This window comes from Thunnus thynnus, chromosome 5 (assembly GCF_963924715.1).
Source record: "Thunnus thynnus chromosome 5, fThuThy2.1, whole genome shotgun sequence".
Taxonomy (NCBI): domain Eukaryota; kingdom Metazoa; phylum Chordata; class Actinopteri; order Scombriformes; family Scombridae; genus Thunnus; species Thunnus thynnus.
In genome coordinates, this window is record NC_089521.1 from 8,001,694 (window position 1) to 8,029,136 (window position 27,443).

Consider the following 27,443-nt stretch of genomic DNA (forward strand, 5'->3'; position numbering starts at 1 on the left):
ATAGCAGTTAAAGATCCAGATGTTTCCCTCAGGAGTTATCAGCCTGTTGACCTTATATTTGTCCAGTAGCCAGTAAAACCACACCAAAATGAAAGCTAATGTTGCTCCATGCCAGCTGAATGTGTTATAGGCAACAGGTTGGTAACATGTTAGTCTTATCAACATTTTAAAATGATAATATGCCAATGCTGTGATTTCATCTTCTTCTGCTGCCCTGAAGTGGCCAAAAATGTCTCTCTCTCTCCTACTACTGTCTCTCTATTTTATTTTGTATTATAGTCTTTATTTTATTCTACATTTTATTCGATTTTTTAGTCTTATTCTATGTATGTTTATTCAGACTCTTGCTCAGCTGCTGTGACACCTGAATTTCCAATCAATAAAGTGTTATCTTTAAAATAAAAGCAATTGAATAAGTACTATGCAAAATCCATTAAAAATGTATTGGGTTGTATTGGAAGCTCATTTCCATTAAATTTACTCCAATGTTTTGATATTTTTGGAATTATATTTTGACTCTTGTTTGATTTGTTCTACTGTATGTTTCACTCCTTACTGAAATGTTGGCTTTTGTTATATATTTTATTTTATCTGCTTGTAAGTGCGGCTTTGATTTGAAATATGTATGATAAATAAAGCGATATGAAATGATGTTTATCACAAATTATGACCCACAATCCTTTGTGCAATGAAAAAAAAACAACATATTCCACAGGTCACGTGGTATCGTCACTGAGGCGGAAATGAAAGTTCACTAGCGACAGCGGCGGAGCACAGCTGAGAAAGGTACGCGAAAGACCACATTTAAACCTTATTTTCTGGGTGTGTCAGTACATATACTGCGTTCTGACATCAACCACCCAACTACCAATGCTGCTTTACTTGTTGTCGGATCATTAGAACAGGTTTTATCGACATGTCCTTTTATTAAATCCACATACGAAGCTTGCCAGCTAACAGTTAGCTTCTTTTAGGTCAAGACAGTTAAAGTTAGCCACATCGGACCGGAAATGTTTTGACCTTTCCTTCAAAGTACAAGCGTAAGTGGTCTTAGTGGTGTGAAAACAAGTATTGTGTTGTACACAATACTACATGGTAACGACTTGATGCTAATTTCTCTCATAACAGGTTTGCCTCACAGGCATTGCGTAAGTCACAACACGTTGCAACAGAGTTATATCTGCTTCTTAAAAATGTATTTTGGAAAACATTACCGGAAGTGTTAATGTGTTCTTAGTGCCACTTGACAGTGATGTACAGAAATGCCTTGATCATCTTCCGTGTTTGTGTTTTTTATGCGCAGCAGCCAAGGGTATTTAAATCCAGGGACAATGTGATGTGTGCAGCAGGTCGATCTGTATCAGTCTGTGTGGAGTGAAACCGGATTTAACTAACGCCGCGGTGTCGGTCAGCTTGTTTCACAAGGTTGTCAGAAAATGGTGTTCGCTTTTGTTGTCATCTGTCTGTGTGAAGCCTTGAGACAGACCTCAGGTGGCCATTTGGTTAATTCATCACCTAATGATTCGCTTTGATTGTGGCCAGGTCACATCTGGCCATGCATCACGTTTTGTCTGCTCTCAGGCTGAGATGCCAACAGCAAGTCACCTTGATGCTGCAGCAAGAAACGTTACACTCATAACAGGATGAGGACCCAACCCCCCTCTACCCCCACACACACAAGCACAAACCAGTTTTAGGGTCAGAGTGTTTTCTCGATCTACACAACAAACATCAGCATCAACAATATCTCCAGTTAAAAGTTCAGTTTTGATGTGTATTGTTATAACATATGCAGGTCTCTTTTGCAGTAAACTCTGCAGTCTACATCTCTGACTTTGCTCAAGGTGATGTTGTTCTGGTCAGTCTGAAGGTTTTGGCACTCATGCGTTTGATGGAGTAGAAAAATCTGTCATCTCTGCTGTTATTGATATACATATAAACATTTGGCTAGGCTGCTAAAAGACAATATAGCTATTTTTTGTTAATATTCGTTGTCATTGTGTGATGCAGTGAAAATGTGTTGTGATATTGTTTGTGTTGCAGAGCTGTGATGTCATGGCAACTGCCAGTGTGAACAGACCTGGCGGTGCCCAGACCACTGAAAAGTCTCAACTGATCTTGAAAGGTAAAAAATCATTTCCTGTCAACTCATTCCTAACAGTAACATAATGCAAATAATATTGGGGAGTTTCCCTCCAATATGAAACCAAAACAGGAGATCAAGCAGAGTGTTTGTGTGTTTCATTTCCAGCTAAGTAAAAGTATTCAAATTTCTGTAAGGAGCCTCCCTGTCCTTCATCTATTTAGTCATGGTGACATATTTCTGCACTTGAATCAGCATGTGTGGATATGTGGATATCCTCTCTGTATTACACACCACGTTATGAAACCTCTCAACTTGAACTTCTTCCTGTTTTTTTAAAAAAAAAAAAAAAAAAGCACCTCAGAATCTATATCCCTTTTGTCAATAGCACTCACCACTTATGGTCAGAATTGCACTTTAAAAACCGGTCTCTTATTGTTTACAAAGCTAACATTATGTTCATGCTTTGTTCAGAGAGGATGTGCAGCAGTTTCACAGTGTGTACTGTATTAAACGGGAATAGAATCAGGACAAATCAGATGGTGTCAAATAAATGTCGATTTGTGTATGCCTTATCTTAACTATCAAATACTCTTGAGTGGAACAGTCTTGTGGCATCCGTTGTGTTGTGTTGCACACACCACTCAATCAGTATTTAAAGGGGACATATTCTGTACATTTCCAGGCCTATATTTTTAATATGGGGCTCTACTGGAATATCTTTGCATTATTTACATTTCAAAAAGCTCCTTATTTTTCTTATGCTGACCCTTAATGCAGCCCCTCAGTTCAGCCTCTGTCTGAAACACACTGTTTTAGCTCCTGTCTCTTTAAGGCCCCTACCGCGATGAGCCCACTCTCTTCTGATTGGTTAGCTGTTGGAAGCAGTGTGCCGGCTGACTTCCAGCAGCTACGTTAACAAACTATAGTGGCAGGATTTCACTTCTCTTTGTGGCTCTTCACTCGAAATGTCAACTTCTCAAATACATCCATACATGTTCGAGTCGTAAATGAGAATGGACAACACAAACAACACACGGAAAAACCTTAGCAACAACCTTAGCAACCAATGCTACTCAACAAATGGCCATTTATGGGCATGTGCGTCAAGTTGGTGTCAGCTCGTCAGCAGGACAGAAAGAAACGTTGCAAACAAAGTGCAGGCTGAAGCCCTGGCTTTTGACTTGGATGGATCATTTCTACATTTCTACAAGTTTTGGAACTTTGACCATGTTTAGCGTTATATATCCAACATCATAACAGTATATAAATAACAGAAAATCACAAAAAGCATAATATGTCCCCTTTAACAGATTACACTAAGTTTTTAGCCCATTTTCTGGTCATTCAATTTATATTACATGAACCAGTATCATCCCAAACAAGTCATCCTTTTAATCTGACCAGCCTGAGCAAACGACACTGGCAATGATGTAAATTCCAGTATACTCAAGTGGATTCACACTCGGTTGGTTTATCACATGAAACACAGTCCAGCTCATTGTAATGTTGACACACTATCCAGCAGTGGCCACTTCTTAATGCTGTTACCATCGTCTCTACAGTGCAGCTTTGTTCCCCTGTGGCTCTGTTCAGCCTTTTTATTTGCTTTCAGTTACATCACTTCAAGTTATGCTTGTATTGAAGCAACATTCCCAGTAATTACACGGTGTAACACCTCTCTGTCTATCAGTGGAACACCTCTGTCACAGCTGTCACCAGCATGGAGGTATGATAAATGTTGTGTCGGATGGATGTACAGATGACATGGTTTCTGATGTGAATGTTTATTGATACAGATCAGCTTTAGGAACACACAAGTGATTGGGAAGAAGTTTTTCTTTCACTACAAAAACAGATCTGAGTCACTTACAGTATGAAGAGACGATGCAAATTTGATCCACTTCGTCCTGCAGTGTGAATGTGACTGTATAGTGGTGATGAAAATGGTCGATGCTCGTCTGGTAGAAGATTGCCTTTTGTGCTCCATGCTAACACCTTAGCACACACTATGTTGATTGATAATAGTATCATACATAAAAGAATACTATCTCAGTGTGTATTTCCTTTTAGGATGAAACATATTCTAGTTTTAAAGGCTACTTTAGGTTTATGACAATTTGGGCCTTATTTTTATAGCAGCAATTTAATTGCTGAGATCTTTTTAGGGACATTGCTAAAAAGAGGTCTGATCGTTTTACATACCTGTTTGGGCTTTTATGTAGTGATGTGTTACCACGTCTCAGCAAATACTGTTCTTTTTTTAATGTGATATTTAAAGTAGAAATGCAGACAGGAAAAACAGTGGGTGGAGGATGACATGCAACTAACGTGTACGTGTGTGTGTGTGTGTGTGTGTGTGTGTGTGTATATATATGTGTATATTTTTTTTAGAAGAGAGAAGAAACATAACATATAAACATGAAATAGAGAAATACTAGAAAAAAAGTAAAAACAATCTTAAGACTATATGTACATTCTTTAGCTGACTGTGGATAAAAATATTCTCCATCACATAAAACAGTCATACTCTCATGCATTATGGAGACACATTATATAAAGGAATCGCTCTGGGAGAATTATAGACTGACTCTGGAGTTCAGTTGTTTTGGTTTTCAGACACAATATGTCACATGTATTAGCTTATTATATGGTAATCTTGCACTTTGGCTTAGTCCATATCATGCAAACATGCACTCAAAAACATAACATCTATAGTCATCATATTACTATTATATAATATGGGGAGTTTTTTTGTCTATTTTTTTTAAGTTTTTAAAGTATCTGCATTATTTTATCAGCAATTATTTTTATTATTTTATTTTGAGTCTCATTTCACTCATTCACAGTTAACAGTTAATAAAAAAAACCCTCAGTGTGATTCACTGTTAATCGTTCAAGTTCTGACTTGCCTCCTCACTCTCACTCTGCCATTGATCTGCTCTCACTATCCACCTTTTCTCCTTCCCTCTCACCTCCTCTCGCTCTGTCAAAACCTACTTTTCATTCTTTTAATTTCTGGCGCTCTTCCACCCTCTCTGTGTCACTTCCTTCTCCTTTCCAGAGAGCTGCTGATGAGTCACATTTTGTTATGCTAGATGTTTGAGTTCAGAGATCATCAACCTGTCTCAGCCAGCGCTCGTCTGTGATGAGATGGAACACAGAAACTTTTTTTTTTTTCTCCCCTTCTTTTTCTCATCGTCATTATTTATTCATCCAACCAATTATCTTGAATCCAGAAATGGCTGAGGACAAACAAATTGGGTCTGATGACTGACACATGCGATTCTCAGCAGGCCAACAACAAGCCTGTCTGAGCCCAGCTTTAGACTTTTACCCCCAGTTGCGGTGTCCCCAACAGTGCTGTGACTAAGTGAAATACATAGATGTGAGGTCATCACCTTCCAGTGAAATTTGCCGTTTTGAGATCAAAACAGGTCACCTACCAGATTTGTGTAGATCTGAGGAGAATTGGTTCATTTTAACTTCAGCGATATAAATCCTCGGTTTGGAGCGCAGAAATCCAATTATGTGGTTTGGAAGCATCTACTCATGTCAACGCCGAGAACCTCTAATGTGTGTCTCGAAGTGCGTCTTGTGTGTGACCATGACAACAGCAAAACAACAGACAACAGCAAAATGACAAATGGTTTGATTTCTAAAAGTGCTAAGTCAGCGTTTTTTTTTTCATGGCACTGTTTATCTGTTTACCTCAAACTTCACACCAGGATACAGAGAAGATGAAGTGATACGCGGCAATAATGGTCCCCTTAGTTTATTAGATACATATTGTAAACAACAGAGTATTACAGTAACACTCTGTTGTTTCCTCATTGGTAGTAGCATTATTTTTTTCATAGTTTTATTGTAGTTATAGTTACCAAAGACAAATATTCACCTTTTTTTTTTACCCCTTACCTGTTTGCATCCCTGGAAATATCATGGAAGATGTGTGTTCAGAGAGGAACCATAAGTTTCATCAACTTTCAAAGAAGGAAATGTTGAAAGAGAATAAGACAACACTCAATGTACAACTTAGTAACTTAGTCACAGTCCAACTGCTGAGGAAAAGTCCTGAAACTTTCCAACAGGGATGAAGAATGCCCTTTGGTATCCTTGCACCAGTTTTTTTTTTTGGCTGGAATGTTTTTTTGTTTTAACATCTAGACCTCATCATGACTGTGTTATTTCCTGAAACCCCACATCTTTGTATTTCTTCCACTAGAGGGCGATGTCTATATTTATTTGTTTGCTCGCCCCACCATCAACACACAGTGATGCTGCCAGAACCAAAAACTGCCATCCTCAGGTCTGACTGAAAACAGATCACTGTCAGGCTGCTTCCTCACCGATCAGTTACACCAGTTACATCAAGCTTAAGTGGTTAAAATATCTGATGTTTAATCGTCTGACAAGCATTAGAAAAATAATCTCAGTTTAACATCATGTCATGAAGTTTATAGAGTTGCCTCATAAAGTTTTCAACCCTTGATCCAACAGAGCTAACTGCTTTCTTTTTAGTCTCTGAAGCTTTGATAACAGTAGTTATCATGTTTCACAGAGCTGCTCTTTAGCATCAACACTGTAATTACCTAACCTGAGCAATGAGGTTATGTAATTACAATGAGACATGAGCAATGAAATGAAGAAACATGATATCAGAGTCACTTTTGGCGCAGACATGTCCAGCAAAATAACATTTTTTTCTCCCCCGCTTTTCATTTTTCATAAAGCTTTTGACTCATACAGGCACTGGCAAGTTGCTGCTGAATGAGACTGGGATAGGATGTAACTGAAACGGCATATAAAAGCATGAAATATTCTCAAATAGATTACTTCCCTCCAAAGCACTGGCGTAAAGTCCAACCTGGTTTAATATATAACTGTATATATATCAATGAATTGACAAGATCCGTGGAACATTTAGTCAGACAAGATCATTTCATTTACAGGAATATATTCTTATTTCAAGTAAACTTGATGTGCTTTACATGAATAACCGCCCCTCCCACCCAAAGACACTAAGGACCACATTCTCCCTACAGACATAAACCACATACACACACAGTTAAATACACTCCTACTGTTAACTAATCCTAAGACTGAAAAAATGCTTTTCAGTTAGCTTTTGAATGTGGACACAGTTGTGAGAGATCTCAGGTTATTGGGCAGTTTTGTTCCAGGAACGGGACCAAAGTCATTTAAAGCACGCACACCAGATCTGGATCTTACTGTGGATACAGTTTGAAAACCACCACGTGATGAGGTCTGACTGGACCGTAGTCAGTGAGCAACTCATAAATATACTGGGGGAGTAAAGACTAAATGTACAATTTTGAAATAGATTTTGTATTGCACTGGGACATTACAACAAAGTGATTTAATACTAGAGTAATGTGTTCAACTGTGTGTGTAACCATGAGGATGCTGGCTGCTGTGTTTTGGATGAGCTGGAGCTTTTCTAGTGTTTGTGTTTCCACTGTTAGATACTTAATTTGAAGGCCTCTGTTTGCAGATGACCTAATCTTACTGGCCCCAAAACAGAAAAAGATTCCTTATTGTGGTTGGACTTTGGCTGCAGTTACAGTGTGTACTCTAGACTCCTCAACTCTACTAATCTCTGATCACAAAAAGAGCACCCTCCTCAGTCCCCACATATTCTAATGCACTCCTTTTTATTGCCCTTAATGTTTTTCTTTATGTGTGTTTGCGCAGTGGTTTCAGCGAAGCCTCAGTCTCCCAAGCTGCCAAACCGTCACTCTCGGCTCAGCTCCTTCGTTGAGGTGACTGCAGACGGACTGACCAGCGAAACAAAAAAAACAGGCAAACGCAGCGGACACCTCGAGCTGCAGTGGAACGAAGACCTCACCCTGTGAGAGCACCATTACTCACACACACACTGACTTTTATAGAATCCTGTATTTTATTGTTCGTAAACCTGTGCAAACAATTATATGGAACATAAAGAAACATTGCATCCATTCTACTGTGTTATGTGTGTACGTATACACGCTGTGCAACAAAGGAAAAGGTTTCAAATGTCAGAATATTTCATTTTAGTGTAAGTGCACACGTTTAGTTCGAGTAGGGCTGATTCTGCTGTGAAAATGAAAGTAAAAGTAAGACGGGTATTGTGACATAGTTGGTGATGGATTTGGAAAATAAGGAATATAAAACCGGACTCAGAAATAAAATACAGCTTTACTGAAAGTCAGAGAAAGCTGGAGATGACTGCGTCAGTATGTAGCAAGAGTGCTTTATGCTGGTATTAGTGCACAACTGATTTGATGTACTGATAGACATGATGTGATGTATTTTTAAGGATGTGTGGTAACTGCTGAGTTGACAGTGTGTGTGTGTGTTACTTTGTGTGTTTTACAGTAACGTGACGCCTCAGAGTCGTCTGGATCTCAAGTTGTGGAGCTGCCACACCCTGAGGAAGGAGTTACTGGGCAGCGCTACCATAGACCTGCTGGACACACTGCGCACACATGATGGCAAGAGTAAGGACACGCACGCACACACACACTTAGAAAGTCTTACCCGTGAAGGACTACACCAATTTCTTAAGTCGGAAGGATACATATTGAGATTTATTTCTCCACAATCTCTAATAAGGTATAACCTAACTTATATGCAGAATATTACCAAATGAGAATGACGATATATAACAAGTATGAACACAGGAAATGAAATACAAAGGATGTACAGAATTGGAAAACGGGTAAAGAGAGAATAAGATTAGAGAGGAAGAGTAACAAAAAGGAAAGAGAGGAGACCGAGTGTTGTCCTACTCCCCTGCTGTGTTGAAGTGCGTCCAGTAATTAACAACTCTATCAATACAAAGAACAGTAGCTGGACCCTCTGAAGGCTGGATCCAGCCGCAGAACACAAGCGTGTTCTTCTGAGCTTCTGAAGAGTGTTTGGCTGCTCCTTGTAAACACATAAAGTCAAATATTTCCAAGGTAATTTCCAGGAAGTTGCCCGCATATAATTTATCCATATAACAACAGTGGAGTTCATGCCTGGCTTCCTTTGTTGGCACTTTACAGTAGCTTTTCAGTGGTCCCCTTCAAATGATATGTTTACCAGTAAATTATGACCACCTGGGGGTAAATGCCTGGTAAACATGGCAGGGTCACATGATATTTACTTATCATGAGCTGAGGAGGATCACCTGAATGCTCCGCTAAACAACAACAACAACAACCAGACACAGTTTTAGTCTTAAAGTGAAAGTCAGTCTTGAAAATGTATTTTATTCACTTGTACAAAATAATTTGCGGAGGCTTTAAACTTCATCAGTTTATCTAAATATGTTGTACTAAAACTAGTCCGTCTATAAACTGACTGTTAAGCTTCTCTGTCACTGTGTCGATGTTTAGTACTGAAACAGCTGATAATATTCTTCCAGGAGGATTGCTTGCATTGTCATGAGCTTATATGTTTAAATCTTCTGTTGGAATATATGAATTATCTTCCAAATCCAAATTATATATGACTCTTATCAGATTGATGTCAATCCAATACATCAATGACATTTGTGTAAATGTCAAGGTAACATTTACACAGTCAGTACATTTACCAGACTCCTTCAGGTTCCCTCTTTAATTCTAATTTCTTTCAACATTCAGCCTAACTTGGAGATATCATATCAAATCTTGTTTTTCCAAATAATAGGCATGGACAACTTGCAAGAAGCTGTTCAGTCCTGCGTTGGAGGAGATTGAGCAACATGATGTAATGCCCTTAAGGACTCCGTTGCTTAAATCTGCCATCAAGCTGTGCGTTTTGAATTCTCCATACTCTCCATACTGATTGTGTAAGGAGATGCATTACCATGAGGCTTCTGACCCCCAGTATAGATGGATGTGATATGTCTTATTGGCTTTGTTCCAAATTCTTTCATTTAGTGCTTCATATGTCTGGTTTCTTGAGTCGGCTCTGGTACAAAAACACATTTTATTCAAATAAGATATGTGTAGAGGTGACACAGTTAGAATATGTAAATCGGATATAGTCTGATCGTAGAGGAAGTGAAGACTCAGCCCAGGCTCAGCTCCATTGTCCAACGTGTCTAATACCTCTTCTTGTGGTCATGTATGTGTCAGCGGAGTTGGCTGACCCTTCACTGATATCACTGTGGAAGAAAATACACTATGAGCTCACACTGTTGTCTCATTGTAGAGCAATAACAGAGGATGTCCTATTTCCTTCTGTCCTCACTTTCTCCATTCCCTCCAACTCAACCTCTCTTCCTCTCCCTGCCACCTTTGTTTTCTACCTTCGCAACCACTCATCCTCTCTCTGTGTCATTCTGTCTCCCCCCTCTAGTGGAGAATGTCCAGCTGAGTCTGGTGCTGCAGACGGAGAACAAAGGCTCGGTTGTAGCGGGAGGCGAGCTCAACGTCTGTCTGGACGGCATGGTTGTTGATCTGGGCTCGCTGCCCAATGGCAGCACAGCAGCAGACAGTGAGTCCCGCCTTTACCACACACACACACACACACACACACACACACACTCACACACACTCACAGAGAGGTGAAGGTAATGACACAGAAATGTGCAGAGAAGCACCTAGACAAGCACTCACACTGAGGCCATGTGCACATAGATATCAGTGCTGCTGAGTGAAAAACTTGTAACTGGAGAGTGGTGAATGTGATGGTTTATGAACCACACAGTCAGACACTGAATAGAGCGAGAAAAGACTGAACTACCTTAGAGATGTAATAAAGCTAGAGCAGAGGAAATAAGATATAACAAGAATAAGGCAAATCAGAGCATTAAAGTTCATGCCAAAAACAGCAGCTTAACCTTCTCAAAGAAAAAGTGAATTGAATTGTTAAAGTCTCCCTCCACTAAAAATATGTTTTTCTTCCTGTTCCTACAATTGAATGTTTGAGCGTCACTGTGCAGAATGATGTAAATGCAGAGTTTGACACTAGACGGCTGTTTTCACATTTATCTGCCGGCAGTGGAAAGTTTCTTTCTGCTAATTGAAAATCAGATTTGAAGTGGCAGGTCTACGAGCATGATTTGTGACATCACAACTAGTTCGGAAGCTAATCCTGGTCCAATATTCAACTTACACAAGTGTGATGTGGACACTTGAAGCCTCCTCCAAGTGAATGTATACATCTGCAAGAAATACATGAATCAAAACAAACTTTGGGCTGATTAAACATATTATAAACCTTGTGGCGGAATACAAAAATGCAGAGCAAAGCTCATATCACCAGCGGTTTCTCAGTTTGTGAAATGTCGGCTTTTTGGAAATAGAAAGTTTTTACTCGTCAGCGAAGACATATTGAAGTGAACATGCACACACTGTTTCCCACAGAAATCCAAACAGCTTATTAGTACAGAATACACCACAATATTAAGACATCACTCTTCCTCTCACTCTTTCCCTTCCTCTCTCTTAAATGTGTGTTAATATTGCCAACAACCACACACACACACACACATGCACTAACATACACACACACACAAACACATGCACATGAATCAGTGCTTGATGTTTGTGTGTCTCTCCACCCTGGTAATGAGTGTGTTCCCTCCATGGAAAAAGCCAGAGGTTTTACATTGTGTAAATGACAACTTTCTAAATGTTAAATGTTGAATTAATAGTGTTTGTGCTCAAACACATTTGGGTCTTTTGTCATGATGGGAGGAGGGTTTTGAGACTTGGATGTGTAATTTATGTGGTGACAGACTAGTGCATAGAATATTATCTGGATCAAATGTTTTTATTTTATCACTTGAAGTTATGTTGTTTTCTATTGTTTAGTGAAGTAAAAACTAAATAGGATCGATAATGAAAATCAAATCTAGTGCAATGAATGTTGTCCACCTTTGACATAATATGGTTTCTTCAAATTTCATTAGTTTTCTCTTTTGTGCATGAACTAATGTTGAAACAACACACAGTTACCCAAGAAACATTTAGTAGCCAAGTGTCCAATTACTTTTGAACCACTAAAGTTTGGGCATCATGTGTTAAAAGGTTTATATCTCCCACACAGTTCTTCCTATATTGATGTAAACTTACTAAAAGTAAAGCGCAGACTTGGCACTTTAATGTAGAATCTATTATTTTAATTTCAAATCAAATGTGTTGAAACACAGAGCCTGAAGAACAAATAAATGTCTAACTGTCCAAATACCAACTGTCTGGACTGTACATCAAGCAATAAGTAATGGCAGAACAAGAAAAGCCAGAGGTATGTTTGAGTTAATAATATTCAGAAATGTTTGTTAATACCATATATTAACATTGGAAAAACAAATATTGGTTGATATATTGGAACAGAATTTTTTTAAATCAGTCAAACATTCAGAATCGGTCAGATTTAACACCAGCTGACATGTATAAGAGAATAGGTGTTATTCTAGTATAGTAACAATTCCTCTTTTCTTTAACTGAGAAACATCTCAGTCTTCTGTCAGTGAACCAGAAAGCTTTAGCTAGGCTCTTTCGCTTCATTGGCCTCCTGTCAACTCCATCCTGGCAAACAGCTCTGCATGTTCTCAAACCTCAGTACACTGTATGTTTGATCTGTGCCCTGACACCGTACAGTATGCCTCAGGACTCTTCTCATTAGGAACAGTTAGATGTTTCACGGAGCAGACTTAAATTAAAGTCTGATTGCACTTTTGTTATTGTAACCCTTAGAGAGCCCAACATGATTCCTTAAAATGTTAGATCAGCAGAACACCGTCAAGTTTTAAAAATGTCCACCTTTCACTCACAGCTTCTTCGTGGGATGTGTTTTTATCCACTTTTTTTTAATCTATATTAGTTTTTGGATCATTCTAATTGATTGCTGTCATGATTGCTTATCTTTTCACTTTGTAAAGTTTTCTTTGTTAAAGGTAAAACATAAACGTGCTTATAGACTAACCTCAAAAGTGGAACGGTGGAAGCTTCAGTCCAAAAATATTGCTGCACTGTGTCAAACCTGACAACAGAAGAAGCCGGTTTTCATAATGGTTAGGGTTACCGTTTATGTGTATTTATTTATTTCAGTAATGCCTGGGATTTAGTAGAGGGTGGACATTGTTTAAATAGTGAGTCTGTCTTGCCAAGAATAACATGTCAAGCATATTGTTAAACTTAAGAGTAACTGAATACCCGCAGAAAAGATTTGCTACGTACAGCTGGAGTGTTGCTACCATATCGACCTTCACAACTTTAACACTGACATTTGAGTGCCTGTGTTACTGTTCCCAAACCAATATAAAATCATTTCATAGCCCTTAGAGGAAAGATTTTAAACCCTCCACAGACTTATTGACATTCAGTCAACAGTATGTTCCGTTTCCAGGTGCTACGCTAACATTTTACTTTCCTTTATGGTTTGGAAGCAAAGACTAGGTGTCTTTTTTAACAAATACACAGTTATTAAGCTGCTTAAAACCATAGCCATGTCCATGCATTCATCTCCTCTCCATCTCTATGCAACACACACACACACACACACGGCTTTTCATAGAGCGCCGCACAGAGCCCACAGTGTATTCTGGTGTGAATGAACACAGGGCCAGCAGTAAGGGCCAAGGCCTGCCGCAGCATGGGCTGCATAAATGTCTCTCTTTGTGAATGTTTAGATGTGAAGAGAAGTTAAGAGGAGTTGTGTGTATGTGTGTGTGTGTGTGTGTGTGTTTGTGTGTGTGTGTGTGTGTGTGTGTGTGTATCCGCGCGCATACACATGCTGTTGTTGTTGTACCACATATCTTCATGTTCACATTTTGCAAGTCCTCACCTATGAAGTGGGCTAGTTTATGGTTTGGATTTAGATTCAGGTTTGGATGGGATAAACAGAGGATTTGATAGATTGCCCTGTTGGTGTAAAATACCTGTCAAGTTCTGAGAACACAGTCACCAAAATCTATATGTCTCTGGCTGACTTACTCCACTCTTGCATGCCAGCACAATTATCACTTGACAGATAATTTGGCTATAGGGGGAAAATGACCATAAATTACAGTATATTCCTCAAAGCAGCGGTTCACAATCAAAGGGTTGGGAACCTCCAATGGTTCAGAAGAGAAATCTGAGTGGCCACAGTATGATTAATGGAAATGGAAAGAAGAAAAAACAAAGTTATACTACACTAACTTTTGATGTCTGCGAGTAGGGGTCACGGTGGTCACAAAAAAGGGGGAACACTGCCTTAGAGGAGTAGTTAACCCCCCCCCCCACCCCCCCATAACATTGAATTGTTGCTTTTACATTTTGTTTTTTTTGTATGAATTAAACAAAAAGATATAACATGTTAATTAGTGAACTTAAGAGTTGCTAGAACGCTCAATTTTGTTACCTTTGAAAAGAGCAAGGCTAGCTATTTCCCTCTTATGCAAAGCTAACTGGCTGCTGGTTCCAGCGTTATATTGAACGAACAGATACGGTATGTGGTATCAATCGTCTTACCTAACTCTTGGTAAGAAAGTGAATAAGCATATTTCCCAAAGTGTAGAACTAGTCCTTTTAAAGGTATGTTCAGGGTCAGGACATAAGGATTGTAAATGAGAGTTCCTCACAATGCAGTTAAAGAAACTTGTGTCAATCATTTTGACGTGTGTGCAGGTTATAGGTTAACATACAATGAAAAGAGTCCTGCCTCCCCCCTGTTCTCTTTATGGCCTGTTGTTTGGTGTTCTCTTAAAACTGTGTACACACACGCTCACACGCACATAATCACAGACATCAGGAGTGCTTTTGTCTAATTTGTTTCAGAGAATTGCGTAATTGAGTCTCATTGCTTGCAGCTCGGCAGGACAATCGCCTCCTGTGATCCCAAAGCAGTGTGCATGGTAGCGGCAGGGGGGGTTTCCTCTCCTGGCTCGCAGGGGCAGAGATGACAGAGGTCGTGTGTGTGTGTGTACATATATGTATGTTTTTTGCAGGGAGGGAGGAGAGGTTAGTGAACAGAAGTATGCCCTCTATAAGCAGGGTCTCAAGTTGAGGCACTTGTCTTACATGTGTGTGTGTGTTTTATGGTTTCTTGTGTAGATGCAGGCGTGTGTTTTTGAGCTTGTGTGTATGTGTGTGCATGTACATGTGTTTTACATTCGGTAATGTGTATGTGGGGACATGCGGGCTGCCTGAATATATAAAGTGTATAAAGGTGGGAGTGTGTTTCCTTCTGGTGGTGTTAAGGCACTCTGTGTTCACGCTCTGAACGCACCTCTGTTAGTTCGGAGGTTTTACTAATTTCCCCTGGCAGCTTTTCTGACACACGCGCGCACACACACACACAGACAGAGCAGGCTTCATAAACAAACCCTTGTATTGAAAGATGTGGAGAAACAGAAGCCACAGCAGCTAGATTTCAACTCTGAGAATATTGACACACTTTGTAAACGCAAGATGCACACACATGCACTCCACGTATACGCAACTCGTATCCCGCAGACGCAGAAGCCACATGTGCACCACAGCACAGACACACCAGTGACTAACACTTATCATCCGGGACACATCATGTTAGACTCATAATGTACATTAACATGTGGTATGTTGTAAACTTGTTGTTGACTGTATGAGACAGAAATACTGCCAATAAGAGCGTTACTGCTAGATGAAAAAAGTGTTTTTCCTGGTAAGACGTCATTTAAACTGTAAGTAAATGATCTCTGACCTATGTGACATTACTTTTTCCTTTTTAAGAAAACAGTTGGTTGTATCTTACTCTCCAATATATGCTGCACAGGATGAAGCATTATTCAATGTGACAATGTTTTGATTACAAGCGACTAACAATTTTCATTTATATAACCCAATATCACAAATCACAGATTTGCCTCAAGGGTTTCACAATCTATACAGCACACAACATCCTCTGTCCTTAGACTCAATTCAAATAAGGAAAAACTGGAAGAAACCTCAGGAAGAGCAACAGAGGAAGGATCCCTGTTCCAGGACGGACAGACATGCAATAGATGTGTGTGTACAGAATAGAACCAGATAGTACAAATTACAATATGGAAAAACAGGTTGACAAAATTATAGATAGATTGATAACATATGAAGCTACTCAGAGAACCAGGGTTACGCAAGTAAAACTAAAGAGTCCAAACTATCCACAGCAGCTACTGAAGTCAAATGTGCCCACCCTTGTTTTTAATGTAGTTTAGTCATTGAGATGTTTTTGTGTCTTAAGATGGTCAATGACTAGAAATTCAGTTTTACACGGCGTCATACAGACACGTGTGCTCATGCATAGACACACACCAGACCAGTAATTATGCTTGAGCCATTAACAGGGAGGGGGTGATGTACTCAGTGAGCAGGTTATGACACAATGGTTTCTCCTCAAGACCCTGTTTATTTTTCTGTATGTCCATTGGGTCCGCTCACAAGAAGCCCTTTCATAGCCACAAAACAGGACTGTGTGTGTGTGTGTGTGTGTGTGCGTGTGCGTGTGCGCGCGCATGTGTGTGTGTTTGTGAGAGAGTGAGTCCGTGAGATTACCTGTTTGCTTTACTTTGAATAGCAGGATATACAGTATATGTCCAGTATGTAAACATACACACTGTTTTAGGTTGCAAGCGTATCTCACACATAGGAAGGTGTGTGTGTGTGTGTGTGTGTGTGTGAAGGAGAAAGTGAGTGTTAATGAAAAGCGTGTTATAGGCCTGTGGTTTTCAGTCACAGTCGGGACTGAGTGTATGGTCACACATTCCCTCACACCACTAAGACCACATACCACTATACACACACCAGCACAGACTACACAGTAACATACAAGGATGAATGGTTTCCATTAAACCACCAACTGTACTTCCATTGCCACATGTCTGAAGTATATATGGATTTCATTATTGAAGAGTTTTTTTTTATATAAATAAAGTGTCCCTAAGCTGAGCTGAGTGCATTTTCTCATTTTCTGCACAGCTCAGGATTGTATTCAACCTCCACAGAGTTCAGTGTGAGAGTAATGTGACAATAAAAGCCCCAGGGAGAGACTCCTGATGCTGCTGTTACTGTACGTCCCCAGAGGACGAAACCTGACTTTCCACTGTAGCGCCGCAATGAAGCTGAGGGTTCAAAGATAGAAGGGTGTTGGTATGCTGTACAGATTGTAAAACCCTTTGAGGCAAATTTGTGATTCTGGGCTACATTGATAAAATTGACTTGACATGTTGACATTTTTGTTTTTTAGTGACATGTCTTGACAACTGTTGGATGGATTTCCATGAAATTCAGTCCTCTTTCTTCTTCCTCTTAAAAAAAAAAAGTTTTAAAAAATAACATTTTGTCCTGCAAAGTATCCAAAATTTCATCATCTGTTGTTTCTTTAGCAGAATGTAAACAGCTTTTGACTACATATAAAAGTAGACTTATTTTTTGTGTAGTCAAGGATTCTCTTCTAAACTGTCTAAACTAGTCACCACTCCATCTTACACTTTTACACTGTACCAAAGTGGAGGTCATTTAATTATGGATGTGAGCTGATATAAGTGAGGCAGACATTACTTTGCTCTCTCCCTGATTGACATTGTGTTTGTGTGTTGTGAATGACAGCCGGTTATCTACAGTATGTCTGTACAATGATGATCTTATGTGTTTTTGTTGCAGAGATACTACAGTCAGATAGACCCAACCTGAGGAGGACACAGAGTGAAGAGACTCCCAGTACTGCTGGATCTCACAGCAGGTCAGAACAAACACACACCCACACACACGCTCAGATAGAGTGTGTGAGCACTGATACAGTCCCCTTGATGCTGCAGAGATAAAACACAGATGTCTTTATGTATTTGGTACGTTTTGTATATCCTCATATTATCTAAGTGGGTTTGCAGATGCTGTGTGGGAAGTTATTTATGAGAAGTGGATAAGCTGATTAAATTTTCATACCAGTTGGTAAAAAGGGGAAGCGGGCCTGGCCCCTCATGTGAAGGAGATAAACAAAATGATAATGTTTCATCAGATAACACATACACAAGACTAAGAATCTGACAAAGCTTTGTGTGTTGATAGTTTTCAGCTCTGTTTATGGACACAATTCACCAGTCCGGCTCCATAATTTTAACATTTGCTCTATTCTTATTTCTACTATTAATTATTTTTATATCCAATAACAGTTTCCTGCTCTCATTACCTTGTGTCATTCAGTTAATAATGAAATGTAGATATTTTGCTATTCTGTAGACGTCATACACAATTGTTTATGGGTTGAGGAGGCTACATGTGCATCGCTCCTCATCATCACCTCTCATCTTAAACAGGCAACATTGATTTGCTTCATGACAGCAGCTTTACTTTACAGCATATATATATCAGTAGTATATATGTCCTTGCGTTACTTTGGGAGATCTGTGTCTTTATAGCCAATTTCTTTTTTAGGTGAATATTTTGGTGGCAATCATTTTGTCACTGCTCATGCTAACTTCCCAGCTCTTCCTCTCTTTATTCCAAAGAAAATGCTGTTGTTGCTGCTGCTTTAAAAGTAAAATAAATCTCTTCCTGTAAGTCAGAATCAAAAAGCCACCAGTTACAGTGCAAATGTTCAGAACAATGGTTCCCAAACTTCATCTGTCAGGCACCCCTTTTTGTGGATGAAGATGCGAAAAATCAGAAAATAAATACAAATCCTCTCAAGCAATCACCTCCCAACATGCATCCACTTAAACATGCACACAGATCTTTTTATTGTGACCTCCTACATAGAATAAATTAGAAAGACTTTGTGAAATACAAAGCTATAATTTCAGCATGTAGCAATTTACTGAGAAAAGGCAGAGCAGTAAGTGACTCTGACAGTACTGGCATGCCTTCTCTGAAGTTTTGTCCATGACTGGACTGGATTCATATTTTTAAGTAGTTGTTCACATCCACACTTATTGTTAAAACACTGATGCTGTTGTGGCTTCCCGCAGCATATTTAAGCACTTCCCTGAAATTAAGAAATAAATACATGTTTATGAAACCAGAACCTTCAGGGAGAAAGAGCAGGGGCACACAGCAAGGGCCACATAATTAATGAGGCAACTGTTTACACTCTCATTGGGACATTTTAGAGAACAGAGAGAGAAATACGGATAACATGGGACGTAGGGCTCGACCAACTTTAAGTAAGTTCATGATTTGTGTCTAAAACCACTGCTTAAACACGCACAAACACACACTTCTTAAGCATCTAAATCAAGCAAAGTTCACTGTTCTTCTGGTTTCAAATCTCTGCAGACATTGTGGTGTAATAATAAGAATAATAGCACAATAATAAACTTGCGTAACCTTTCTCTAAAATACTGTTTGCAAAGCGCTTATATGAAAATCATAAACCCGAGGCATAATTGTACTCAAAATAAATGGAAGAAAGAAAAGAAGCGGATCGAGTGAAGGAGGCCTATGTCAGTATGGTCGACTGAAGCACTTATGCAGAGTGCCAGCATGTTATTCCCCCCTGAATGTGGTTTCAGACACTGCTCTCACTGGCTAGAATGGTAGTGGGATAATAAATAGTGGAGCAGACTGCATTTATTTCAAAGCTTTGCGGCGAGAGTGCATGGGGTCAGATGGTATTTCCCTCTAAACATTGTAGGGGGGCATTAAACACAGTTCAGCCAAGAGCCTAAACCGCCGCTGTCATGGAGAAGCAGTCAACATCTCCATCCAGTTGTGTTCAAACGGACGCCACCGTCAGAGAAGAGGAGGTGAAGGGATGTCTGTTGTTGGCGCTCTCCCATGACGAGGGACTCGGTGCCCACACACAAACACATTCATCAGGATTTACATTCACGCCAGTTGTCAGTGTCAAATTGTTGCTTCCTTCCTCGGTTGCTTCTTCTTCTCCTTATTGTGGCAAATAAACAACTGAGCGCAGCTCTGAATCCGGTTTTCTGTTGATCGCCGTCCAAGCTAGGCCTCAGCATTCCTTGGTCCCGGGGAGGGAAAGCCAACATGTTTTCTTTGTATAAAAGTTCTTGTCGGAAAAGCAAAGTTAAATTTAGCGTTAGGAAAATATGAGGGTGTTCAGAGAGGAAAAGTAGCCGACACCTCTGTGCGTGTGTGTGTGTGTGTTCGTTTGTGTGTGTGTGTGTGTGCTGGTTTTGCTCGTATACACACCTGTACATATGCCAGCCCTATTCCCATGAGTCAGGAACAACAATAGGTCTAATCATAAGTTGTCAAAACAAAGCAGTGGGGGATTGTCAGGAAGTGGACATAAGACAGTCAAAGAACAAGTTACACACAATAGACACTTTTTCTTTTTACTAAGTCTAAACTTCTTACACTTAAGTCTAAATGTTAATGTTTCTTTGTCATCACTCACCTCCCTCTCACCCTCCCCCCTACCTTTTCTCTCCATCTCCTTTTCTTTCACTTTCTGCCCACTTCTGCTCCACATCTCCTTTTCTCTCTCTGTCTGTCTTTCTCTGAGCAGGACTAACAGGCACTCAGTGGGGGGTTCGCAGGGCGGCTCTCCAGGGTGCTCCAGAGGGATCTCTCTGACTAATGGGGAGCTGAATGAGGAACAGATCCCCGGCCCGGGCTCGTCTGCTCGCCGTCGGTCCTCCAAGAGTCACGGCAGCCCTGGAAGCAGCGCAGGTATACGAAAACATCTGCTCACCTTATTTGTTCGATGCACACAAACTGGACTCGGATACGTTTGTTAAAGCTGATTCTGATGTTAAATGGATTGAAGCTGCTGATCGCAATTTGTGCAGATATTTTTAAAGGAGCACTAACTGACAGAAATAACCACAATATGTCCCCTCAGGGTAAAAAAAAAAGTTTATTCAGGGTGTTATTAGTAGTGACTCAATTACTTTACCAAATGCAGAATTATCTGCATTACTCATTCATATTTATGTGAAGTTAAAATCTGTCATCAGACTCTTTAAAGTTAATGTCTTCCATAATGCATGGTTACGATATTGATCAATCATAAATAAGGATAGGGTTTGATAGCATTTAATCAAATCTTAATCCAGCTGTTTTGCTTCCGACATTTGCACAGAATGTATTCACACAAACTGTATAATATCTGCTGTGGCAGAGTGTGATGCTGGCTAATAACTGCTTTCCTATATTAACAAATATTATTATGTCAGTCTAAACCTTTTCAACAAAGTTATGAGTATTTTATATCTATTTTAAAGGTTCTATATGTAGAATTGTGAAGCAATTCACATGTATTAATCGTTTTTTATTGCCAATGAGTGAATGGATGGTAAAAAATGAGACCTTCCCAGACTTTCTTGGTTGTCTGTAACAGCCTGTGGACTGATTTCTATGTGAAGGACCCAGGTTTCCGCAAAAATCCAACAGAAGTGACGTCTTTGCACGCTTCCGAGTGCCTTACTTCTCTCCCGCTAACATCAACAAACGACCGGCATAACAACACAACAGAAACGGTGCTATCCGAGTAGAAACACCCTGAAGATATTAGCTCTCCAGCTAATGAGACAGCTAGCTGCCTCCATCAACCACTACACATTTCACAACAAAAACCCCTGTAATGACAAGTCGCCTACTCAAGCATGCACAGCTAAAACAACATTATTTCCTCAACAAAGGAGCAGAAAACAAGCTTCAGAGCGATAGCAGAACATAGGTTACCCCTTTTGTTTTTCCTGTTGGTAGTCCAAAGGTTGTAATAAGCACAGATTTGCGATTTGCGGGTCGGGACTGGTGCGGGTGGTTGATTAACGCATATTTGAGCGAGTTGGGCGCTGCGGCTTGATTCTCTCCGACCAGCGGCCACAGCGCAGCAGGAGCCTCTGTGTATGTGTGTTTGTGTGTGACCAAGCGAGCACACATACATAAAACAGAGGGGGCTGACTGACTGGGAGTGAGAGATGCTTTGCTGAAACATGGTGCAAAACACAGCGTTGGAGATCTTTTATTTATTTATCTTTTTATTTAAGTGTAAGCGAGCACCAGGATGTAGACTGCAGCTCATTTAACGTCCACAGATGTCACTAATGAGAAGGAATTTCTGATTCCTACTTACAGAACCTTTAATATGGATAATGAAGTGTAGTTTTACATAGAAAATAAATAAGTAGAGGTTTGTCACTGGAGTGCAGAGCTCTGCCAACCATGATCATTGCTTAAACTTGCAAATGTGAATCCTCTGTAACAATTTTCTTGTTTACTGTTTGTCCTCTGGGTTTGTTTTCACAGCTCACTAGAATGCAATAATGTTTAGCAGCCAGCCAACATGTCCCAGATGTCAGACCCTCTCAGTAGCATACGCATGCAGTGTACTAGTTATGACTAGAAAATGAAAATGATGAACTGTGAAATAGGGAGTATCCTGCATTCATATGACCACCAAACTAAAATCAGCTGCGATAACTCATAAACACTAGAACCCTCATGCTAACACCCCCCCCTCCCCGTATCATCTCTCAGATAAAGTTGAGTTGACATCCAACGGGCTGGAGAACAGTCGTGGCGGCGTGGCCCGTCACACGCCTCCTCCATCCTCTCCGTCAGGCCGATCTCCAGCCGCCAGCAGCAACAGCAGTAGCCCCTCTCCAGGTCAGGACGCCCTGGGTTCGGTCACCCCAGCGGAGCCCGGCCCCTCTGCCACCTCCAGCACTGAGCAGGCCAACAACAGTGGCACAGAGTCCGCTTCAGACACGCTCCCGGCTGGGTAAGAACATCTCCCACTCTGCCCACAACTTGATCTGATTGAGTTTGATGCTTCAAAGACGTGTATCAGCTCTACAAATGCTGTGCAATCGTAAAAAGTAACATGTATTTTTAAAAAGTGTAATGTAGACATGTTAACCAAATTTCTTCTAAGATTCATGTGCGTTTTCAAGGCAAAATCTTTAAACGACTCCACTCTCGTCTCAAGTGATGCTGACTAAACAGTGGAAACCCTTTTCACGATTGTGATGTTATAGCAGCCATATAAAATTTAAAACTCAAAACATTCATTAAGAATCAGCTGCACATTTCATGCTGAGACTCTGGAAGCTTGACAAGCATGTAGGCAGAGTTAGGCCCAAAGGTTCATAAGACTCACATAAGTAAATGTGACATGAAAATTTTAGTTTTACTGTGAGAAATATGAGAATCCACCCAAAATAACACTTTTAATTTCCTTTGCATCCCCCATGACTACACACAGTAATAAACAGTCTAGTTGCTGTATTGCCTCTTGCAGTTATAAATTACTTCACTTATTGCTTCTTCATGCATTTCTTCATTCTCTCTCTTCTATTTCCAAAATTACTGGCATTGAATGTACAAAGACAGAAAAGTTGAAATTCCTCTCAATTGAATTGCTCTAATATGCACTCTCAATAGTGAGATTATTTTTACCCTAGAGATGGTCAACTACTTGACTTTTGACCAAAGACAGCAGACATTGTGACTACGTCATTAAGTACAAATGTGCTTTGTCTGCTTCAACAAGTCAAAATATCTGTTATCAGCTGAATTAGCCCAGTGTGAGATGACCAAAATTGGTGTGATCAGGGTTTGACTTTAACCATCGCCCCCTTTTTGTGGCTTGTGGCCACAAAAAGTTCCTCTGTGGCCACCAAATATGCCATGTATGTGGCCCCCTGTGGCCACCAAGTTTTATCCCCATACTACGAGCCTTCGCCAACACAACGTTACAGTTCCACAAACCTCCCGATTCTCTCGCACCTTTTAGTTCAACATTCTACGAAAACAGTGAACAGCATTTGTCGCCGGCTAGCTACCGATAAGCTGTTAACAGCGTGGTCACGGTGTCTGTCACCTAACCAGGTGTAAAAGGGTGTAGAAAAGTCCCAAAACTTAAAGTTTGACAACATTCTCAACAACAGCTGCCATCTTACTTTAATACGCGGTGGAGAGCGGCTGCTTAGTAATGTTTGCCCTCTGTAAGGGCTTGTAGGCAGATAAAGCAGGAAAAGGTGACACCTAGCTCCCCCAACTGGTGGTGCTGTGACACTGTCAGAGATTTGATCATATAAAAGCTGCAAGTCTTAGTCTAAAAAGTAAAATATCAGCAGCACCTCGTGTGCATTTATGATCAATTATCCTTTAACATTATATCCTTAGAAAACCAATAATATACAGTGGGGTCCAACATTGTGAGGCCGCATTGAAAATCTCTAATATTTTCATGTAAACCTGGAAATAATAAGTACGTTTGAAGATTTAGAAACATTTAAAAACAGAAGTAATGACATGTAAAATGAAGAAGGCATTGACCAACTTTAACGGGAAACCTAGATATTTTTCAAGCTTGACTCTATTGTTTGTCTTAGTGACTGATGGGGAGAAGAGTTTTTTAAATTGGTCCAGTATTAAGCGAGAGCATGTCAGCCAGCAGCTGCAAAACAGGCTGCAACATAATCCTTTGGGGCAATTGCGCCCCGACAATATATGTCCACTAAAAGTGCTTGTTTTTGCCACAGACAGGCTCAGATTTTTATTATAAGTGTCTGATAATATTATGGAAAGGAACCCTACAGAGATGGACCTTTTTGTTTACGTTATGCTTCTTCCGGTCTATTCTTATTATACCGGTAAGTGTCTAACCCAAAACAGAAATCTCGCTCAAGGAGAACAAAACAGGTGAACTTGAATGAAACACATTTGACTCTGTAAACAAGGCATACCAGTGTGCTTGAAGCGTGCCATCTGCTTCAAGTCTTGAAGGAGCTGTTTTTGTCCATCACAGCTGTTTTTGAGAGCCCTTAAAGCAGGTGAATTTGTTTGGAGCCACTTCTTTCTTCTCTGCTGCATTTTTTAAAAAGTTCCATGAGCTTTGATTCGTACACCAGCCACTTCTTTGCAGCCCATCCTCTTGGAGTATCTTCAAGGGAGCTTCTGAGCCACAGCCAGAACCAGATCCTGAGCCAGAAGGCGAGGTGGTGCTGGGTGGTGCAAAACTGATGTCTAAGGGATCTAAATAATCTATCTCCCTGAAGCTCATGTTCATGTCGCTCACTGCAGGTTCTGCTGCATCTTCCCTTTGATTCCTGTTGAAGAGACAGGATAGTTGTGGAATTTATAACTAAAAGCAATAATGTCGTGATAATAGACTTTGAATCATACATCAATGATAGTACTATGCAGAGCTGATAACCGTGTGATGGAGCCACGTTTTTCTTTCTACAAAGATGACAAGACAAGCCATTCAACTCACTTGTGATGCGTCTTCACTTGCTGTATGCGGAAAAGTCAGTTGTAGTTGGTGCAGTGGCAAAAACGATATACACAGTGTCATTTCAAAAGGGTAGGAGGTGAATGGTTACTATTCAGTTGTTCAGAAAAGGTGTCAGCACTGCTAAGCTTACCACTGATTGTACCTAAGTCGGAGGCAGTGAAAGGTACGCCCCAGATAATGATGGATTGGTGCGTGGTGTGGTCTGATGTGGACTTGAAACAAGAAGTTCAAGCTAGAGGAGAGACTAGACCCAGTTGATGGAGATGGTTCTTGATCTGCTCTGGTTGAGTGTATTGTGGGACTGCAGCAAATTTGGTTGCTTTGGAGAAACATCACCAACATCACTTCCCTAAAAAGTAAAGAAGTAGGCTTTCCCACAGCCAACTATGAACATCATTCCTATTTATCAACACTTATAATAACAATATATCAGAGTTATAAATATGGCTTTAAAATATAAATAAATGTAAATAAATATGGTTTCTTTCAAGTTTTTTCTTTGTCAGCTTCTTTTATTTATATGGTATATTCAATTATTTTTATTTATTGAAGTGTCACAGTTAAGGAAGACCATGTTAAGTTGCGTTAAATTGCCTTCTCTGTATTGTTTTTACATTAGTTTACATTTGGGCCCCCAAAAATGTACTTTGACCACCAAATTTAGGGGCTTGGTGGCCTGTGGGGCCAGTGCCTAAAAATACTAGCGTCTATCTCTGGTGATTGAAATGGTAATTTACACTGTAGATGTGTCCATTGACTTACGTGTACTGTTCAATTGAACTTCATTGAAATAAAATACAACAGTGTCTTGCCAAAGCAAAACACAAGAATATATAAGAAGAATAAATTGTACCAAAGACAGATGTGTTATATTTATCATTGCAAAGAGTATTAAAAGGGGACATATCATGTACATTTCCAGGTCTATATTTATATTCTGGGGCTCTACTGGAATGTCTTTGCATGGTTTACAGTTCAAAAATTCCTTATTTAACTCATACTGACCCTTTACGCAGCCCCTCAGTTCATCCTTTGTCTGAAACAGACCTTTTTAGCTCCTGTCTCTTTAAGGCCGCCCTCTGTGCTGATTGGTTAGCTTCTGGAAATTGCGTCTTGGGAGACTTCAGGTGGCTCAACAAACCATGGAACAAACTATAGTGGCAGGATTTCACTACTTTTTGTTGTTCTTTACCAAAATGTCAACTTCTCAAATACATCCATACATGTTGGAGCCAAAATCTGATCCAAAATATGAGAGTGCACAACGTGAACAACAAATCGAATAACCTTAGCAACAACCTTGGCAACAAAGGCTACGAATGGCCGTTTATAGGCATGCACGTCAATCCAACATCAGCTTGTTGGCAAGGGAGAAAAAAAATGCCCCAAATTAAGCGTTTAAGGCAGGTTGAAGCCCTGGTATTTGACTTGCAGGGAGTATTTCTCCATACATTCACCTAAAGCTTTGGAATTTTAATAACAGAAAATCACAAAAAGCGTAATATATCCCCTTTAAGGAAACTAAATGGACCCAATAGAATGGCTCAAATAAGCAAATGATTGCAGGTGATTAAAACATTCAAAGAGCTAGTTTGTCTTCTGGCTTCATGGCATCAATAATCCTCTGTGTGTCTGTTGGTCACACACTACTAAATACAGAACTGCTAGTGTGGCACACTCCCTTTCCTCTAAATAATTATGTATTTGTGGACAGGTCTTCAGCTTTGTGATTACTGTACATTTATGCTGAAATCTTTGAAAACGGATGTTTCTATAACTGACAATGTGTGCAGTGTAGAAATAAATGTACATTTGTGTTTTTTGTCTCTCTGTTTAGCTGGGAGCAGAGGGTGTTGCCTCATGGCAGAGTGTACTACGTCGACCACAACACCAAAACCACAACTTGGGAGAGACCACTTCCACCAGGGTATGTCTTTAGAGGTGCAGTGTGTAGAATTTAGTGGAAGACCTGTATTTGGTTAAAACGAAATAAGTTTATACAGTTTTTTAATCTCCACAACTAGACTTTGAGGTGACAATGTACCATGAAATCTCAATGATTCCTGCGGGGGATGTGATAAATGTCATCACCCTTTTTTCTCCCCATGATTCTTGTAGCTATTGTCAACTTTCAAAAGGCAAAATCCTTGGAAATACTCTTTAAAAAAGAAAAAAAAGAAAAACTTAGTTTAGAGAAAACTTTCCCCTTTGTGGAAGTCTG

General features: G+C 39.9%; 1 protein-coding gene across 2 annotated transcripts in view; it reads left to right on the plus strand.

Moving 5' to 3' along the window:
• The first annotated feature begins 683 nt into the window (after positions 1 to 683).
• Positions 684 to 27,443, plus strand: part of wwp2 (WW domain containing E3 ubiquitin protein ligase 2) — a 63,926-nt gene continuing 37,166 nt past the window's right edge. For both annotated transcript variants that reach the window (XM_067588990.1, XM_067588991.1), the window contains exons 1-9: positions 684 to 786; positions 2,044 to 2,125; positions 7,799 to 7,955; positions 8,465 to 8,586; positions 10,418 to 10,555; positions 17,671 to 17,749; positions 20,483 to 20,646; positions 22,459 to 22,702; positions 27,060 to 27,149. In XM_067588990.1, the coding sequence (XP_067445091.1) occupies positions 2,056 to 2,125; positions 7,799 to 7,955; positions 8,465 to 8,586; positions 10,418 to 10,555; positions 17,671 to 17,749; positions 20,483 to 20,646; positions 22,459 to 22,702; positions 27,060 to 27,149 (1,064 nt within the window). In that variant the 5' untranslated portion in view covers positions 684 to 786; positions 2,044 to 2,055. The remainder of the gene's footprint in view (positions 787 to 2,043; positions 2,126 to 7,798; positions 7,956 to 8,464; positions 8,587 to 10,417; positions 10,556 to 17,670; positions 17,750 to 20,482; positions 20,647 to 22,458; positions 22,703 to 27,059; positions 27,150 to 27,443) is intronic.